The sequence below is a fragment of the Bos taurus genome, chromosome 7 (genome assembly GCF_002263795.3).
Source record: "Bos taurus isolate L1 Dominette 01449 registration number 42190680 breed Hereford chromosome 7, ARS-UCD2.0, whole genome shotgun sequence".
Classification (NCBI taxonomy): Eukaryota; Metazoa; Chordata; class Mammalia; order Artiodactyla; family Bovidae; genus Bos; species Bos taurus.
The window spans coordinates 5,787,550-5,805,287 of record NC_037334.1 but is presented as its reverse complement, the minus strand read 5'-3'; the positions used below and the strand labels follow the sequence as shown (position 1 = coordinate 5,805,287).

At 59.1% G+C, this 17,738-nt stretch overlaps 2 protein-coding genes across 5 annotated transcripts; one reads left to right on the top strand and one right to left on the bottom strand.

The window, feature by feature from the left end:
* Nucleotides 1-53: 53 nt before the first annotated feature.
* ANO8 (anoctamin 8) lies at nucleotides 54-10,947 on the bottom strand. The gene is made up of 18 exons (XM_024994806.2): nucleotides 10,627-10,947; nucleotides 9,749-9,859; nucleotides 9,512-9,644; nucleotides 9,191-9,329; nucleotides 9,014-9,110; nucleotides 8,263-8,379; nucleotides 8,047-8,174; nucleotides 7,788-7,949; nucleotides 7,158-7,310; nucleotides 6,927-7,053; nucleotides 6,748-6,803; nucleotides 6,412-6,486; nucleotides 4,865-5,683; nucleotides 4,219-4,410; nucleotides 3,981-4,112; nucleotides 3,787-3,897; nucleotides 1,583-2,252; nucleotides 54-749 (listed from the first exon to the last, which is right to left on the bottom strand). The coding sequence occupies exons 1-18, from the start codon at nucleotides 10,730-10,732 to the stop codon at nucleotides 367-369; spliced, it is 3,711 nt and encodes a 1,236-aa protein (XP_024850574.1). The 5' UTR covers nucleotides 10,733-10,947; the 3' UTR covers nucleotides 54-366.
* Nucleotides 10,948-14,431: 3,484 nt separating this feature from the next.
* On the top strand, nucleotides 14,432-17,738 carry GTPBP3 (GTP binding protein 3, mitochondrial). Of its 4 annotated transcripts, none has more exons than XM_010806583.4 (9): nucleotides 14,432-14,552; nucleotides 14,853-15,106; nucleotides 15,218-15,304; nucleotides 15,393-15,595; nucleotides 15,762-15,834; nucleotides 15,925-16,068; nucleotides 16,251-16,416; nucleotides 16,642-16,868; nucleotides 17,097-17,731. In XM_010806583.4, exons 1-9 carry the CDS (start codon nucleotides 14,500-14,502, stop codon nucleotides 17,126-17,128), a joined length of 1,239 nt encoding a protein of 412 aa, XP_010804885.2. In that variant the 5' UTR covers nucleotides 14,432-14,499; the 3' UTR covers nucleotides 17,129-17,731. The 4 variants fall into 4 exon arrangements, with proteins under 4 accessions (XP_010804885.2, XP_005208573.2, XP_010804884.2 ...); XM_005208516.5 differs by having other exon boundaries at nucleotides 16,642-16,920; XM_010806582.4 differs by having other exon boundaries at nucleotides 15,762-16,068; nucleotides 16,642-16,920.

Here is a 17,738-nt window from a genome sequence, read left to right as displayed (position 1 = left end):
CCAACCTTGTCATAAGGCCCCGGAAGTCCCCTTTCAGCAGCTCCGCCTTTGGGCACTGTTGAAATATACTTTTTATTGCATTTCTGCCGTTTTACAAAAATATGACAAAATAAATTAAAAACAAATAAATAATCGCCTATTCTGGATGTGTTTTCTGTTGTTTTGGGGGGGTTTCTTTTTGTTTCCCCCTATCCTGGTCGAAAAGAAAACGGCAGATAGAGGGGCCCCAGGCCCCCGGCCCTGCCCCAGGAGGGGGCAGCCAATACTGGGGTACATCGGGCCCGGCCCAAGTGTTTTCTGGGTGGCGGCCGCCGCCCCGTCTGTGATTGATATTGCATATGAAAACAGGAAGGCAGGCGGGCGGAGCTAATGCCAGCCGCTGGGCCAGCACACGGCCTGAGGACTGGGACTGGAGCTGGGGCTGGGCGAGGGCGCGGGGGGCTGGGGGGGCACGGAGGTGGGAGGCGGCAGCGGCGGCGGCGGGAGGCTGTAGAAGCTGGCATCCCCCGGCAGGGGCTGGGGGACAGGCGGGGGCCCGGCGAGAGCGCAGGGCGGGCAGTCAGTGGCAGCAGGGGCCTGGCGGGGAGCGGCGCCCTCGCCCCCGCAGCCCCACGGCCCATCCCACTGCCAGCAGCCCGCGGGGGGCGTCGGGGGCCGAGGCATTGGTGTTGGCGGCGGTGGCGGCGGCGCAGGGCTCCGGCTGCGGCGGGTGCGGAGGGCCGGGGCGCCCACGGGGGCCAGCGCTGTCCCTGCGGAGGCGAGAGGGGCCGTTCCGGGGAGATGCCGTCCCCGCCGCTGGGGACCCTGCCCGCGCTCCCTCTGGGCTTTCAGGCACATGGAGGGCCTTATTGCTTCTGATCAGTGACAAGGGGTGGGCTTCTTCGGGTGCATCCCCGGCCTCTGGGCACTGGGCCCCTCCCCTTCACGGAGAGAGGGAAGTCTGAGGAAGTCCCGCTGACTTCCGACCTAAGTCCCTGGTGCTACAGCTGCCACCTCTTGGGCTCCCTGGGATGGGTCGCTGGACCCCGGGCATGAATGAGGTGGAAGGGGGGGCAGTGAGGCCTGTGACTCTGCTCCGCGGACACAGGGCTGCAGCCCTGAACTCCCCTAGTGGGCAGCCTGAGCCCCACCTCCAAGGAAGGCCTCCAGGAACAGCTTGGGCTGCAGGACGGGGGCTTGCATAGAGGCCTGGGGGTTCCGGTCCCCCAGAGTGAGCTGGGTGTGGGGTCTCATGGGGGCAGGAAAGGCTAGGCCAGGTGGTGAAGGGGGCTCCCTCATCTCTCCTGGCACCAGAGCATGGCAGGCGGGCACCCTGGGAAGGGATCTGGGGGACAAGGGACTTTGGCATCCCTCCCCCGGGGATGAGGAGGGTCAGGCACAGGGCTCCAGGCTCTCAAGGACCCGGAAAGACTGAGTAGGCTTTGATCAACAGGCTCCATGTACCACACACCCAGGTCCCCAACTGGTACTAGGAGACCGAGCCTCCCCTGTCCGCTTCAGCCCCTCTGCCCACGCCTGGACACCCCACCCCTACCCCCAAAGCCCAGCCCAGAGTCCCCACCCCCGAGTTAAAGCTTGTGACCTGAGCTTTCCTCTTCGGGCCGGGGTGTGTCCGGCTCCTCAGCTGCAGCCTCGTCCGCCAGCCCACTCCGCTGGGCTCGGCAACCGCCACCGCCGAGGGTCCCATCCTGCCGGGCCTGCCCGCCCGCCCCGTTGGACCCGGCCTCCGCCCGGGCCCCACCGAAGGGGAAAAGTTTGCCGGCGTGGAAGGCCTTGGGTGGAGAGTGGCTACGCTCTGGGTCCCGCCGGGTCTCAGGTGACTTGAGGAATTTGAAGCTAAGGAAGGCTGGCAGGCGGGTGTCGCTGCCAGTGGGCGACTGGGCAGGGGTTGGCCGGGTGGTGAGGTTGGCCCCTGTGCCGGCCGGCGAGGAGGACGAGGCCCCAGACGACAGGAACTTGCCCTGCAGCGGGATGATCTGCTTCAGCTTCATGACGTTGTTAGGTGCCAGCAGGGACCCCGGGCGCTTGGGTCGCTCCGGCCCGTGGCCACCTGCCCCACTGCCCTTGGCCTTGGCCGAGGTTTTCTCCGGGGCAGCAGGGTCCAACCCAGAGCCCTCAGCTCGCGCCTCCTCTCTGCCACTGGCGTCGCGCTCCCTCCGGGCATGGTGCTCGGCGTGGCGCTGCCGTTCCTCCTCCTCCCGCCTACGCCGCTGCTGCTGCTGGTAGCGGTGCTGGGCCTGGCGCTCGTGTCTCTGAGGGCAGAATGGAGCCATTACGGGCACTGGGAGGAGTGAGTGTGTGAGCAGCTGCCCACCCAGGCCCAGGCCCACGCTAGGGCTCTCCTGCAGAAGTGGGGAGAGATCCACACACTTCTTGGGTTCCAGCTGCATCCCTGGACCCACCCCAGGGCTCTCAGAGAACTGAGAAGAGAGCAAGCATTTACTGGCCACCAATTCTGTCCCCGGTCTCATGCCAGACACTGTCTTAGAAATTGGGAGAGTTAAAACAAATATTGGGCCTCAGCAGTTCCCTGCTTTCTGGAGAACTGGGGAGAGACAGAGCTGTGACTGTCCAGTGGCCAGTAGCCACACACGGCATTGTTAATTAAAAAAAAAAAAATTATTATTTTTGGGCCCCGCCACATGACTTGCAGGTATCTCAGTTCTCAGACCAGAGACTGAACCTGGGCCATGGCAGTGAATCCTAATCGCTAGACCAGCAGGGGACTCCCATGGTTTTGTCACTTTAAATAACTGAAATAAGGTAATTCCCTGGCAGTCCAGTGGTTAGGATTCTGTGCTCTCACCGCAGAGGGCCCGGCTTTGATGCCTGGTTGGGGAACTAAGATCCCATAAGCCACGAAGCATAGCCAATAAACAAACAACCAGGTAACTGAAGTAAAAGCTCGGTTTCTCAGTAGCACCAGGTCCCATTGCAAGCGCTCATTGGTCATCTATAGTAACCGGCTACATGGGCAACCCAGAAGAGAACATTTCCATCACTATTTTTGGGGCTTTCCAGGTGGCGCAGCAGTAAACAATCTGCCTGTCAATGCAGGAGACTTCTCATAAGAGACTTGGGTTCGATCCCTGGGTTGGGAAGATCCCCTGGAGAAGGGAATGGCTACCCACTCTAGTATTCTTGCCTGGAGAATTCAATGAACAGAGGAGCTTTGTGGGCCCCAGCCCATGGTGTCACAAAAAGTTGGACACTGAGCAGCTGAGCACACACACATGGGGGGCTCCACTGGCTGGTGGCGATGAGCTCCCTGGCCCGCTCTGCAGCTTTCTGGGGAACGTGGCACAGGCTGGGCTTCTAGAAAGCATCGGCTGTGTCCCTGACCCCACACAGAACAATGCCCGGCACGCTGGCAGATGACAGTTCCTAAGTGCTGGCCTGGTGCGGGATGCCACCAGGACCCCAGAAGGGACAAGGTCCTTTTGAAATGCTAATTATTACCCTAGGCTTCCCTGGTGACTCAGATGGTGAAGAATCCGCCTGCAATGTAGGAGACCTGGGTTTGATCCCTGGGTCGGGAAGATCCCCTGGAGGAGGGCATGGCAACCCACTCCAGTATTCTTGCCTGGAGAATCTCATGGACAGAGGAGCCTGGTGGGCTACAGTCCATGGGGTCACCAAGAATCGGATACGACTAAGCAACAAACACTAACTGCACATCTACCCTCCTAAGGATGTGACTGCCCAGCCAGGTGACGCGTAGAGGCGACGCGGGGAGAAGCCCCTCGGAGCAGAGATGTAAAGCATGCCGGGCCCTGGCCCACGTACCTTGAAGGCCTCCCGGCGCTGGTACTCCAGCTTGGCCATCTCCTCGGCCACCCAGCCCGGGATGTCGGGGATGGCCACATGGATGAGGTACTTGAGGAGCAGAGCGAAGTGCTGAGGCGACAGAGGAGGAGGCTGCAGGCACGGGGACACCCCCCAACCACCGCCTGGGTCCCCCACCCGGCCACCGGTCCCACCTCGAGCACCACCACGGACACGATGGCTGCCTCGGGACTGAGCCAAGGGAAGAGGCGCTGCAGCTGCCCACACTGGCCAATTAGATAGCAATTGACCACGATTGCCAGGACGCCCATGACCTCCATCACCTTCTGCGGGGGTAGGGGGGACAAGGGGCTCAGGTGGGGTCTGGCCAGCCCCCCCAGCACCCGCTCCACCTCTGGGCATCCTGGCTCAGAGCCCTTGGCCCTTCCCCACCTGCCACTGGCCAATGCTTTCCACCCGCTGCCCAAAGGGCCGCTGCAGCCCCGTGCACAGCTTGAGGGCGTCACTGCGGATCTCGATGAGGTTGTTGATGAGGGCACAGAGGGCAGCCAGGGGGAAGGCAGACGAGAAAAGCACGACATAGCCAAACTGCACGAACATCTCCTGGTAGTCCTGGAATGTGTCCTGTGGGCAGGCACGCAGTGGGTGGGCCTAGGCTCTCCCCCAACTCAGGACACCTCTTCCCTCAGCCCACCTTCCTCTCATCAAGCCCGCCTCCCTCAGATTATCCTTCATGGACCCAAGCTCAGCAAGGTTAGCAAGTTTCTGACCACATAAGGGTGAGCGGCTCAGTTGTGTCCAACTCTTTGCAGTCCCATGGACTGTAGCCATGGGATTCCCTAGGCAAGAAGACTGGAGTGGGTTGCCATGCCCTCTTCCAGGGGATCTTCCTGATCCAGGGATTGAACCCGTCTCCTGCATCGCAGGCAGATTTTTTACCGTCTGAGCCACCAGGAAGGCCCTGATCACATAAAGGGGCCCATCATTCCTTCCTGTCGCTCCCACCCCACCTCCACCGTCAGACCGTGTGCCCAGCCCGGCCGACGGCCCTGCCCCCACCCTCAGGTGCCCTCCTCACCTCGTATTTCTTCATGCAGCTCTCGAGCTCCGCCTGGGTGAGCTGAGACGAGTGTTCCTCCTCGGGTGGGTCGATCCAAGACGACCGGTTCTGCCGCCGCTGCTTCCGGGCTGAGTCGCCTGAGCCCGGCTCTGGATCCGGGCCCCCATCCGGCCCCTGGTCTCGGCCCTCGCCTCCAGCCCGGCGGAGCAGGACAGCCGGGGGAGTCTCCCGTTCGGGGCTGCTGGGAGCCCCCTCAGCCTCATCGTCCTCCTCGGCCAGTGTGAACACGCCCGGTTCCAGCCCCTTCTCCACCATGGTGGGGCTCCCCTCCTCCAGGAGGGCCTCCTGGCTTGGGCCCGGCCGACGCCGCCCAGCCCCCCGCTCGGCAAAGCTGACCTTCTTCAGTCGGAGCCCGCAGTCCAGGAGGCCGCCCTCCTCGCCTTCCTCGTCCTCATCCTCCTCCTCTTCGTCCTCCTCCTCCTCCTCTTCATCCTCCTCCTCTCTGCCCCCCCGGGGCCCGTCACCCACCTCTCCCCCTTCCCCCGCCGGCCGCCGCTCCACCGCGGCCTCCTCTTCCTCCTCAGGTGCCCCGCAGCCCCCGCTGAGACACCTGCGGCCCCCACCACTGCTGCTGCCACCACCACCCTCTTCAGCCGGGGGTTCGAGGTGGCGGCGTGCGGGGCGCCAGAGGCTCAGAAGGCCAAGCAGGGCACGGGCCAGCTCCCAGGCCGCCCGCAGGCCAAGCTCTCCTCGGCCCAGCCGCCGATACAGGTGGGGCTGCAGAACCTCTCGAACATTCTGGAGGAACTGGCGGGTGATCAGCAGTGTGGCCAGCATCTGGGGGTAGGAAGGGGGTGGAGAGCGGCCTCGTGGGGGGCGGGCGGGGCCCTGGGCACTGGGACAGGCTGTGGGCACCCACCATCCCAAAGCACACATCCAGCCACAGCCTGAGCCCAGTCTGGATGTCCCCGGGCACAGAGGCAACCCCAAGCCACAGCTGGGCGGGCCACAGCGCTTCTAGCTGATCACCTGGGAAGGCCATGGCCTCCCATCATGCCACACCTCCCGGATCTCGGCTGGTGCCCAGGGCCTCCAGGGGCTCTTGACACCTGCACGCAGTCAGTGGAGCCCCATCCCTTCAGAGCATGCACCCTCGGCTAGGCGTGAGGCCCCCGGCACAGCCACACTGCCCACCCTGGCAAGGCCCCGAGGGCTCGCCACCACCTGCCCGTACTTTGGCCCGGGCCTCAAGAAGGAGGCCCTGGAGGGAGAGGAGGAGCAGGCGGAACCGCAGGGCCACGAGCGGGACCAGCACCGCCCAAAGCTGCCGCTCGAGGCTCTGGGACAGGGACAGGACGATCAGGAGCTGTGGAGGGACCGACGGACAGGTGGACAGACAGATGGGGGGGGGCATGACAGGCAGAGAGAGAACACACAGACAAATGGACAGAGAGGAGAGAAGGATGGAGGAGGAAGGGAGGGGCTGGAGAGCCCTTGGACCCCTTGGGCCGGTCTGGCCCCACAGCCAGCTGCCGTGGGGGCACTGCTTTAGGCCAGGCTCTCACCTCTTTCAGGCGTTCCATGTCCTTGAGGTAGAAGCCGATGTAGAAGAGGCTCAGGTATGAGTTGACGAACTGGAACTGTGCGAAGCAGGCAGGGGGGTGGTCACCCTGCCATGTCTGTCCCAAGGAACCCCCATGTGTCCCCTGTAGAACCCCTGCCTGGGGACTTCCCTGGTGGTCCAGTAGCTAGGACTTTGTGCTCCCAACGCAGGGGGCCTCAGTTCGATCCCTGGTCAGGGAACTAGATCACATGTGCCACAACTAAGACCTGGTGCAGCCAAATAAATAAATATTTAAAAAAATAAAAGAAGCCCTGCCAGCTTGCTGGCCACCACTCACCAGGACGACCTTGATGATGAGGTGCTTCTCATAGGCACTCTCCAGCCGATAGTTCTCTGGGGGCCAAGGAGACGAGTGAGAGTGTAGCCCAGGCCGTCATGGGCAGCAGGGACCCCAGAAGGCAGTGGGGCCCATCCTGCTGGGGGCTGAGCAATGGGACCTCCGCTCACAGGGCATACCCATGTCGTTGAGCCAGACAGCCAGCTTCTTATAGCCCTCGGCACTTGCGCTGACCAGCAGGGCCAGCATGACTTTCGGCAGGAAGCGGGCAAGACGGGGCAGCCCCTTCACGCTCAGCACCAGCTCCTGCAGGAACAAAGGGGTTCAGAGGTTACCCCGGTCGCTGGGCTCGGCTCGGGGCCCACCTGAACAGGTTGGGGCCGAGGCCAGGGCTAGGAACTGGAGGTCACCTGGAGCTGGAAGCAGCCGAGCATGAGCAGGAACACGCAGGCTAGGCAGGTGAGGCACAAGGGAAGACTCACGAGCATCTGGAAGAGCAGCCGCTTCCAGGGCGGGTAGTAGAACTCCTCGGCCTGAGTCACGGGGCTGATGCGCCGCACGCCCTGGCAGAGGGTGGGGGCATGGCCCAACACAAGATCAGAGGGGCTGCCTCTGTCCCACACCCTTCCCAACCCTTCAAACTCCATGTCTATGATGCTTTGCTATCATGGTTTGTTGTAGTTCAGTTGCTAAGCCGTGTCTGACTTTGTGACCCCATGGACTGCGGCACGCCAGGCTTCTCAGTCCTTCACCTTCTCCTGGAGTTTGCTCAAACTCATGTCCATCGAGTAGGTGATGCCATCCAGCCATCTCATCCTTGCTATCAGGGTGTGTCCACTTAATGCACCCTCCCTAGTCTCTCAAATCCAACTTTCCACACCTCTCCCTTCGGGCATGCAGATCCCTTCACTTGGCAAACCTTCTCAGAAGCTGCAGCCCTACTTCACCTCCCACTTTGTTCTTGTAATGCACTTGCTCAGTATGTTTTCTCTTTTTTACCCCATTCTTGAAGTCCCTGAACTCAGACTGCCCCAACTGACCCTGAACTGGGGTCGTGGCTCCTCCACAGCTTCCCCGGGTGAGTCCAGTGTTCCCCACTTGTAGGCCAGCTCAGCCCCCCTCCGTTTCCACTCCTCCAAGAACAGCGTTGACCAGACCACGTTGAAGAGGGCAAAGACCACGCAGGATACATCCCGGCTTGTCTGAGGGTGACAGAGGAGGGCTGCAGTGTTGGCTGGCCCAGTCCAGGGAGGAAGTTGTCTGAGGTGTTCCACCCCCTGTCCAGTCCACACCCGGCACCTGATCAGCCTCTGTGAATGTGTACAGGACTGAGCCGAAGACCGCTGGGTACACCATTGCCGATGTGTAGAAACCCAGCCAGGCAAAGTACATGGCAATCTTCACACCAAAGTAGTCACAGATCTCATCTGCCGGGGATGAGGAGGGGGCGGTGCCAGTCAGCCCTGCCTGCCTCCTCGGACCCCCACCAACCCCCCACTCCAGCCAGGACCACACCTAGAGGCTGGTTTTCACACACAGCCTGCACCCATGACTTCATGAGACGGTTCAGGATGCGCTGCTCGTGGACTGGGAACACCTGCTGGATGATCCCGCGGGCCGCCAGTTCAGGGACTGTTGGGGAACAAGAATGGGTGACCCCACCCGTCTGCCTGTTCAGTCCTCCTCGGATGAAACCCAACTTATAACTTTTTGCCTGCTCTTAAACTAGCAAACGCTTTTCCCAGGAGAAGAGTTCTGGGTGAAAGGAACATCATTCCTCAAAATCTGGGAGGTGCAGGGGCAGGTGGGGAAGGGTGCTCGAAACCTGGGAGGTGCGATCCCAGTGGGGAAACCCGTTTTTAAACAGAGCTGCTTGGTTTCAGCTCATTCCTCCAAACGTCTGAAGAATGGTGCAAAGCTGGCATTAGAAGGTTAACTTGCAGCGGCTGGTTTCCTGGGGGATACTGAGGCCCAGAGCTCACCACACAATGTGTGGAGAGCTGTCCATGGTCCTGCCCCAACCTTATCGCAGACCCAGAAAAGGGTTTCTCCTGGACCTGCCTCCAAGGAGACAAGCCCCACCCCTTGCTAAGGCCACACCCTTCAGCTTATTGATTGATCTCCAGGCCCCGCCCAACTCTTCGGGAGACTCTGATTGGTTTCATCTAGGCCCCGCCTTCCTAACCCTCCTACGTTGACAGCAGTCCTCTAAGAGCCCCAGCCAACTCCCCACATATGATTGGAAGCTTGGGACCACCTCACTCACTGATTGGCTGGTCCTCCAGAAAGCGCACATTGTGTAGTGCCTCGCCCTGCTTGGCACGAAGGTTCTGCAGCCAGAAGCGGATGATGCTCTGGCGCTCCTGCAGGGGACAGGGCGTGAGCACAGGGAGCAGCCGCCCACGGGCTAGGAATGTGCGCTGGGGGCCAGAGCCGGCCGCACCTGGGAGGTGAAGAAGCGCAGCTCACTCTCCACATTCTCGTAGATGAAGTCCTCCTCGCAGGAGAAGCCGCGGGTGCCCCCGCCAAACTCGGCCTTCACTGCTTTGCGCAGACCCAGCTCGTCGGCCCCTCTGAGTAGGCTGCGGGAAGGGCAGGGGAGGTGGGATCACGGGGAGACCCTGGCTCACCATCCTGGAACTAGGGATGGTGTACCTGGTGGACGTCTGGGACAAATGCAGGGTGGCTGGACCTCGCAGTTGGCGCTTGGAAGGGCGGGGAGCTGAGTAGCAGGGTCAGCGAGAGGCCAGGGACAGGGACTCGCCTCTCATATGTGGCAGTGACGAAGAAGGCGTACGCGCGTGTGTGGCGGTGGTGGCGGACTTGCACGATGAGCTCGGGGATGCCCACGCGGATGTGGTTCAGCAGCCATAGCAGCGTGTGGTCATCGGTCGTATCTGCCAAGGGGCACAGGGACCAATGGCTCTTGCCAGGAGTGACAGGGGAGCCCGGCTCGGGGGAATTCAGTGTAGGCCCTGGGCGGGTGAGCACAGACAAGTACCTGGGAAGGTCATCAACACGTCACAGTTTTCCGTGGGCACCGTCTTCATCCACGCTTTGTGGGACACCAGATACCGACCTACCTGCAGGAGCCGCTTCCCAAAAAGCTTATCTGGGGAGCAGGCAGCGCAGGCTGGGGTCAGGTCATTCTCAGATGGCCTAGCCTCCATCCAGTCTTAGTCCCTCCAACCCTTGCCTCTGATCACACATTCGCCAGGGCTCCTTGGCACTCAGCTTGGCATTCAAGGCCCTGTGAGCTCTGGCCTTGGCTTGTTTCCTTCCCTCCACGTCCTTGTACCAACCAGGCCCTTCTCCAGGAATGCCCTTCCCCCAGGTCCTCCCTTACAAATCTTACTCATTCTTGAGGCCCAGCTCCGCCTCCGAAACCACAATCGATGGGGTGCTCACTAACAGCTCTGAGCACCTCACTACATTATGTCAGCGTCTCCTCATAGCTGGGTGCGGCTCTTACCCCCATTTCACAGGCGAGGAAACTGAGACCCAGAGCATTTAAGTTACCCAAGGTCACAGAGCCCAGCAGGGATTTGAACCCAGGACCGTATGATTCTGTATCCTCTGTGGAGAGGCGCTCTTAAGCGTATCACTGCTCAGCAGCGATCGAGTAGCCCAAGGGGTGACTGGGCTCAGTCCCGCACCGGGGCTCTAGGAGGGGCGTGTCCATATCTTTGCGCTGGGACCCCACACCCGCTGCACCGTTCCAGCCGCGCTCGCCCGGCCGCAGCCGCAGTGCCAGGAAGAGCCGGTGCCTCGACTGGACTCCAGGCCCGGGACGGCTGACTCCAATATCCCTCCCCGTAGACCTGCCGCGAACACCCCAAGCACCTGCAACCCTGTCAGATCCAGGCGCTGCACACGTACCCAGAACTCCGGACGCCGGGGCTGCAGGCTCGCCCTCCGGCGGGGGCCTCTTGCCACGCTCGCCCTCCAGGGACGTGCCCCCAGCGCCGGAGGTGGCTTCCGCCATTGCGAGGGCAGGTCAGGTCAGGGGCTGCGGGCGGCCCAGGCGCCTTGGGGCCGCGGTCTCATGGGGCCGGTGCTGCCACCGAGCGCGCCTGAGGAGGAGACAAAGGCCGCGCCCGCCCGCGCCGGCCGCCGTCCCCGCGTGCCCGAGCGCTGCTTCTCGTCCCCGCCCGCGCGGAACCTCGATTCTCCTTCCCGGCCCCGCGCGCGTCGTTCTCTGGTTCTCGACTCCGCCCGTGATGTTTTCCGAGTTTCGTTCTCGCCCGCCCACCTCGTTCTCTGGTGTTCGTCCCCGCCCGCACCGAATTTTCATTCTCCTCCCTTTCCCCGCCCGAGTTGGTGTCCGGTCTCGACACCGCCCGCCCTGGGCCTGGATTCTCTGCCTTAAAGCCTTAGTTTCCCCGTCGGTTTGGAATCTGAGATGGTCTTGCGGGTAGGTGGTGTGGGTGGGGTTGGGGGGAGCGGGTGGTGAGCCTGGTCGCGGGAGATTCTCGGTAGCAATAACTCCAACCACCACAGGGAGAGTGAGAATAAGTGTATCATGTCTTAGTACATGCTGGATGTGTAACACCATCTTTGTTACCTAGGACACTCTTCAAGCCCTCTTTGTCCAGTGAACTGCTGCACCCTTCAGGATGTAACGTCCTCAGAGAGGACCCGATAGAGTTCCCAAATTTCAGTTCAGTTCAGTCGTGCCGGCTCTGCGACCCCACGGACGCCAGGCCTCTCTGTCAATCACCAACTCCCGGAGTTTATTCAAACTCGCGTCCATTGAGTCGGTGATGCCATCCAACCATTTCATCCTCTGTCATCCCCTTCTCCTCCCACCTTCGATCTTTCCCAGCCTCAGGGTCTTTTCAAATGAGTCAGCTCTTCGAATCAAGTGGCCAAAGTATCAGAGTTTCAGCTTCAACGAATATTCAGGACTGATTTCCTTTAGGATGGACTGGTTGGATCTCCTTGCAGTCCAAGGGACTCTCAAGAGTCTTCAACACCACAGTTCAGAAGCATCAATTCTTTGGCGTTCAGCTTTCTTTATAGTCCAATTCTCACATCCATACATGACTACTGCAAAAAACCATAGCCTTGACTAGATGGACCTTTGTTGACAAAGTAATGTCTCTGTTTTTTAATATGCTGTCTAGGTTGGTCATAACTTTCCTTCCAAGGAGTAAGTGTCTTTTAATTTCATGGCTGCAGTCAACCATCTGCAGTGATTTTGGAGCCCCCAAAAATAAAGTGTGACACTGTTTCCACTGTTTCTCCATCTATTTGCCATGAATTGATGGGACTGGATGCCATGATCTTTGTTTTCTGAATGTTGAGCTTTAAGTCAACTTTTTCACTCTTCTCTTTCACTTTCATCAAGAGGCTCTTTAGTTCTTCACTTTCTGCCATAAGGCTGGTGTCATCTGCATATCTGAGGTTATTCATATTCCTCCTGGCAATCTTGATTCCAGCTTGTGCTTTATCCAGCCTAGCATCTCTCATGATGTACTTTGCATATAAGTTAAATAAGCAGGTGACAATATACAGCCTAGATGTACTCCTTTTCCTATTTGGAACAAGTCTGTGGTTCCATGTCCAGTTCTAACTGTTACTTCCCGACCTGCATATAGATTTCTCAAGAGGCAGGTCAGGTAGTCTGGTATTCCCATCTCTTTCAGAATTTTCCACAGTTTATTGTGATCTACACAGTCAAAGGCTTTGGCATAGTCAACAAAGCAGAAATAGATGTTTTTCTGGAACTCTCTTGCTTTTTCGATGATCCAGCGGATGTTGGCAATTTGATCTCTGGTTCCTCTGCCTTTTCCAAGTTTAGCAAATAAAAATACAGTTCTCCTAGTTAAATATGAATTTCAGATAAATGAATAAATTTTTAGTATATCCCCAATATTACATGCTTCCCGGGTCGCTCAGTCAGTAAAGAATCTGCCTGCAGTGCAGGAGACCCAGGTTCAATCCCTGGGTCTTGAAGATCCCCTGGAGAAGGGCATAGCAACGCACTCCAGTATTCTTGCCTGGAGAATCCCCATGGACAGAGGAGTCTGGAGGGCTACAGTCCATGGAGTTGCAAAGAATCGGACATGACTGAGCAGCTAACACACATACACACACACACAAATATTGCATGGGTCCTAATTATACTGACAGAATAATCCTTGTTCATCTGAAATTTACATTTAATTGGGGGCCCTGTATTTTCTCTGTTGTCTGACCCCCTGACCATCCTCTGTAGCCTCTTCCATTGGACTGATAGATCAGCGAGGGCAGGGGCCCAGACTGATTCTTCGTGGTTACACGGTAGTCATTTGATGTATACTTTTGACGGATGGAACAGCTTGGAGACAGCGAACGTCATCATTCACTCCTCTTCTACAAATGAAAAGAAAGTGTTTTTTTAACTTTTTATTTTGTAGTGGGGTATAATCAGTTAACAATGTTGTGATAGTTTCAGGTGAACACCCAAGGGACTCCGCCAAACATATACATGTATCCTTTCGCCCCCAAACCCCCTCCCATCCAGGGTGCCACACAACATTAAGCAGAGTTCCATGTACTATAGAGTAGGTCCTAGGTGGTTATCCATATTAAATACAGCAATGTGAACATGTCCATCCCAAACTCCCTAACTGACAAATGAAAAAACTGAACAGAGCGAGGCGTGGAGCTAACCATTAGAACTGTACTCTGTTCCAGTCTTCCCTAAGGGTAGTCGCGCCACCCGCCCGCTCGTCCAAGAACCAGAGAATTCGCCGCGTGACAGTACCCCCGGAGACCCCGCCTATCCAGTGCCTGGAATTCCACCATCAGCGCTTTATTTCGCCGGCCGGAGCTGTCCCGGGTTAACCTGAAAATAATCTCCCCTTTCTGGCTTTCGGGGAGCCAGAGACAGACGGGACACACAACTCCGCACGAGGAGACCGGGGCCAGAGTAGCCCAGAGAGGAGAGAGGACTGTGCTGGGGATCCTAGGGAGGCTTCCTAGCGGAGGGGACCTTGGAGCTAGGCACTGAGGCTCTTTGTCAAGGGAAGGGTGTCTGAGGCAGAAGGACGGCGGGAGGGACAGCTGGGGAGGGGCGAGAAACTGTAGACTTCTGAGAAAAGGAGAAGTCTTCCCAGAAATTTGGAATAGATTTCCCCAGGGCCAGGGCGTAGGTTCCCCGGAACTCATCCCTCCAGGCCACCGAGATGCTCTTGAAAATGAAAGGCACTCAGTCCTGTCCGACTCTTTGCGACCCCCTGAACTGCAGCCCACCAGGCTCCTCTGTCCTTGGGATTCTCCAGGCAAGAATACTAGAGTGGATGGCCACTTCCTTCTCCATGGGATCTTCCCGACCCAGGGATCGAACATGGGTCTCCTGCATTTCAGGTAGATTCTTTACTGTCTGAGCTATCAGGGAAGCCCCCGAGATGCTCTTGCTTCAACTCAAACCCTCGCCTTCCTATAATTTCCATTGCCCTGTACCACTCCTCATTTCCGGTGTCTAGGAACCTGGTCCCTCTAGGATCCTAAAAATTCTGTCTAATGTTGCTGGAGGAACACCATTTCACTGCACCGCAGCGTGCGAGCCCTCGGCTTCTTTCCCTGTCATTAGCCAGTAGAAGCGAAGATCTTCAGTGGATGGGCGGTACGTTTTCTACGGGGCCCAATGATAATCGAGAATTGTTGAGCACTTTACCAGTCACGCCGCGGAGTGGGCGGAACCTCCTGCGAGGACTTGCAGACCCCCGCGGCAGAGTGGGCAGGCGGGGAGCTGATTGTGAATCCATGTGGCGGGGGCTGTGGACCCTGGTATCCCGGGCTGCACGTGGGCCTCACAGGTGGGGTGATCTGGGCAAGGGCTGTGACAGCGTAGGGTGTTGCTCGGGCCCCAAACCCTCTCCCTGGGATCTGGGGGCTCGGTTCCCTGCGGCAGGACCACCTTTCGCTTCCGTCCAAGCCCCACCCCCTGCCGCAGAGCCCACCACAATCCAGTCTTCTTCTGGCCTCAGAACTTCCGATCAGTCCATCCCCTAGCCACAAAACTTCCACTTGGGGGATCACGCGACCATCGAGCCATCTATCCACCTGCCACTCTGGCGTCAGAGCTTCTCAGATGCACTGACTCTCCTCCTCTCCAGTCCCAGACTGTGCACGCGCCAGGGCAGTGGTTACCGGGCCCCCGGTTCCGGAGCCACTATCTTCGCTCTGAGCTCTGGCCAAGGCCGCTGCGGCATCGCGGTGATCCGAACCAGCGGCCCTGCCAGCGGCCACGCCCTCCAGAGCCTCACGGCGCCGCGGGACTTACCCCTGGCCCGCAAAGCCTGCCTGCGCCTGCTCAGCGACCCCCGTTCTGGGGAGCCTTTGGACCGCGCGCTGGTGCTTTGGTTTCCAGGTACGGGACTTTCAGATCCGGAACCTCAAGTAGCTCCTGTGACCCAACTTCCTCCTTCCAGGCGGTCGCCCAGGCTGTATCCTGCTGACACCCATCTCTTCAACATACTAGGTCCCCAAAGTTTTACCGGTGAGGATTGCGCGGAGTTCCACGTGCATGGAGGGCCAGCCGTGGTGAGTGGTGTCCTGCAGGCCCTGGGTAAGTCTGCAGCCTTGGCTTTGAGGTATTGCTACGCCGGTGACCTGGGTACGGGCCAGGGGCCTCAGGATCTTGAACCTTCCCGCAGGCAGTGTGCCAGGGCTGAGGCCAGCGGAAGCAGGCGAGTTCACCAGGAGGGCGTTTGCCCACGGGAAGCTGAGCCTGACAGAGGTGGAGGGGCTGGCAGACCTGATCCATGCAGAAACCGAGGCGCAGCGGCGACAGGCCCTGAGGCAGCTCGATGGGGAGCTAGGTGACCTCTGTCGCGGCTGGGCCGAGACCCTCACTAAAGCAAGTACACTCATACCTTGCCGCAGAGACACTACCTAACCTTTTCCTGTGTTAGAGTTTCCTGTCTATGAGCCTCCAATCTGGTCCCTTAAGGTCAGGCTGGACCCGGGCACCCACTCGGGGTGAGTTTCTGTATGACCACACTACCCACCTCTCCCTCCCTCAGGCTCTGGCCCATGTAGAGGCCTATATCGATTTTAGTGAGGATGACAACCTGGAGGAAGGCGTCCTGGATCAAGGTGGGTCCCCCTGGGGGTGGGAGGCGGAGACATCTGGCATCCAGCCCCCCCAGGTCCTCTTACTCTCTCTCTCCTTTCCTCCATCCACAGCTGATAGTGAGGTGCGGAAGCTGGAGGTGGCGCTGGGCGTACATCTTCGAGATGCCAGGCGTGGGCAGAGGCTCCGCTCAGGGGCGCACGTGGTGGTTGCGGGACCTCCCAACGCCGGCAAAAGCAGCCTGGTGAACCTGCTCAGTGCGTGGGCAGGGGGCGGGGCTCAGGGCAGGGGGCGGGGCTGGGAGCTAAGCTGCTGAGCTTTCTGGGGTAGGGAAGGGGCCTGGGAGGTTGAAAACTGTCCGTCCCGGGGGTGGAGCCTAAGGGAGGGACCCTCTCATCTCCACCACACCCGCTTCCTCTGAGCCCACCCCCACCCCCAGGCCGGAAGCCTGTGTCCATCGTGTCCCCGGAGCCGGGGACCACCCGAGATGTTCTGGAGACCCCCGTGGACCTGGCCGGATTCCCAGCGCTGCTGAGCGACACTGCGGGGTTGCGGGAAGGCGTGGGGCCTGTGGAGCAGGAGGGCGTGCGGCGTGCCCAAAAAAGGTGGGCAGGAGGGAGGTAGGAGGGGGAAACGCGGGCCCTTTGCTGTTTCTACCAGTTGCATTTCTCTTTCATTAGTCCTTAATGAGGAGAGATTACTAAACCCCGTTAGGTGGGGCCTCAGTTCTTTGGGGAGGGCAGCTTTTGGGTTTGGCCTTTACTCCGTCCCTGCTGAATGCTCTTCATTGCGCAGCTCTGGGGTCCATGCTCCATTTTCCCGCCTCCCAGGCTGGAGCAGGCTGACCTCATTCTGGCCGTGTTGGATGCTTCTGACCTGGCCTCTCCGGCCAGCTGCAACTTCCTGGACACCGTTGTCATCCCGGCAGGAGCCAGGAACCCCAATGGGAGCCGCCAGCGCCTTCTGCTTGTGCTGAATAAATCAGACCTGCTGCCCGCTGGGCGCTCAGACCTCCATCCTGACCTCCCCTCCCACCTGTTGCTGTCTTGCCTGACGGGTGAGGGGCTGGACGGCCTCCTAGAAGCACTGAAGAAGGAGCTGGCTGCACTGTGAGCCCCCTTGCCCACTGGGCAACCTCGCTCTGTCCAAGTTTGGGGGCTAAGCCACTGGCTTTGGGCAGAGCTGGCCCTGCCAGCTCAGTTTCTGTATCTAAAAACGGGGTACGATTGTTCCCCTTCCCCCCACTTTGAATGCTGAGAGAGACCTTATCCTTTGTCCCTTCCAGGTGTGGGGACCCGTCCACAGGCCCACTTCTGACACGGTCGAGGCACCAACACCACCTCCGGGGCTGCCTGGATGCCCTTGGTCAGTACAAGCAGGCAAAAGACTTAGCCCTGGCAGCCGAGGCACTTCGGGTAGCCCGAGGGCATCTGAGTCATCTCACTGGTGGAGGGGGCACTGAGGAAATTCTGGATATCATCTTCCGGGACTTCTGCGTGGGCAAGTGAGGGGACAGTGGAAGCTCAGACCCAGGCTGGAGGAGCACCCGGAAGCCTTGGGGTATCTGGGAACAGCTTAGGCCAAGGGGGGAACTTGACCACAAACCACAAAGCCTCTGTTGCTGGTAGTGACTGAGCGGCAGCCGGCCAGATTTCGGGGGTTTGGCGCTGAGTGGGGCTGAAGGGAGGTCCTTTTGGGCCCATGATGCTGGGGGAGGAGGAGTAGAGGATCAAGACGGAGGTTGAAAGGTCTCAGAGGTTTTTGTTTTATAGTTTTTAATTTATTTTGCAAATACCAAAGGAAGGTAAAAAACAGGTGATCCAGAAATATTTGAACACCCTCTCCTTGGTGGTTGTATCCTACCAGAACTTTCTGTATATGTTTGCATATTTGTGCCTATAAAATATATTTTGTCTTGTATTTTGTA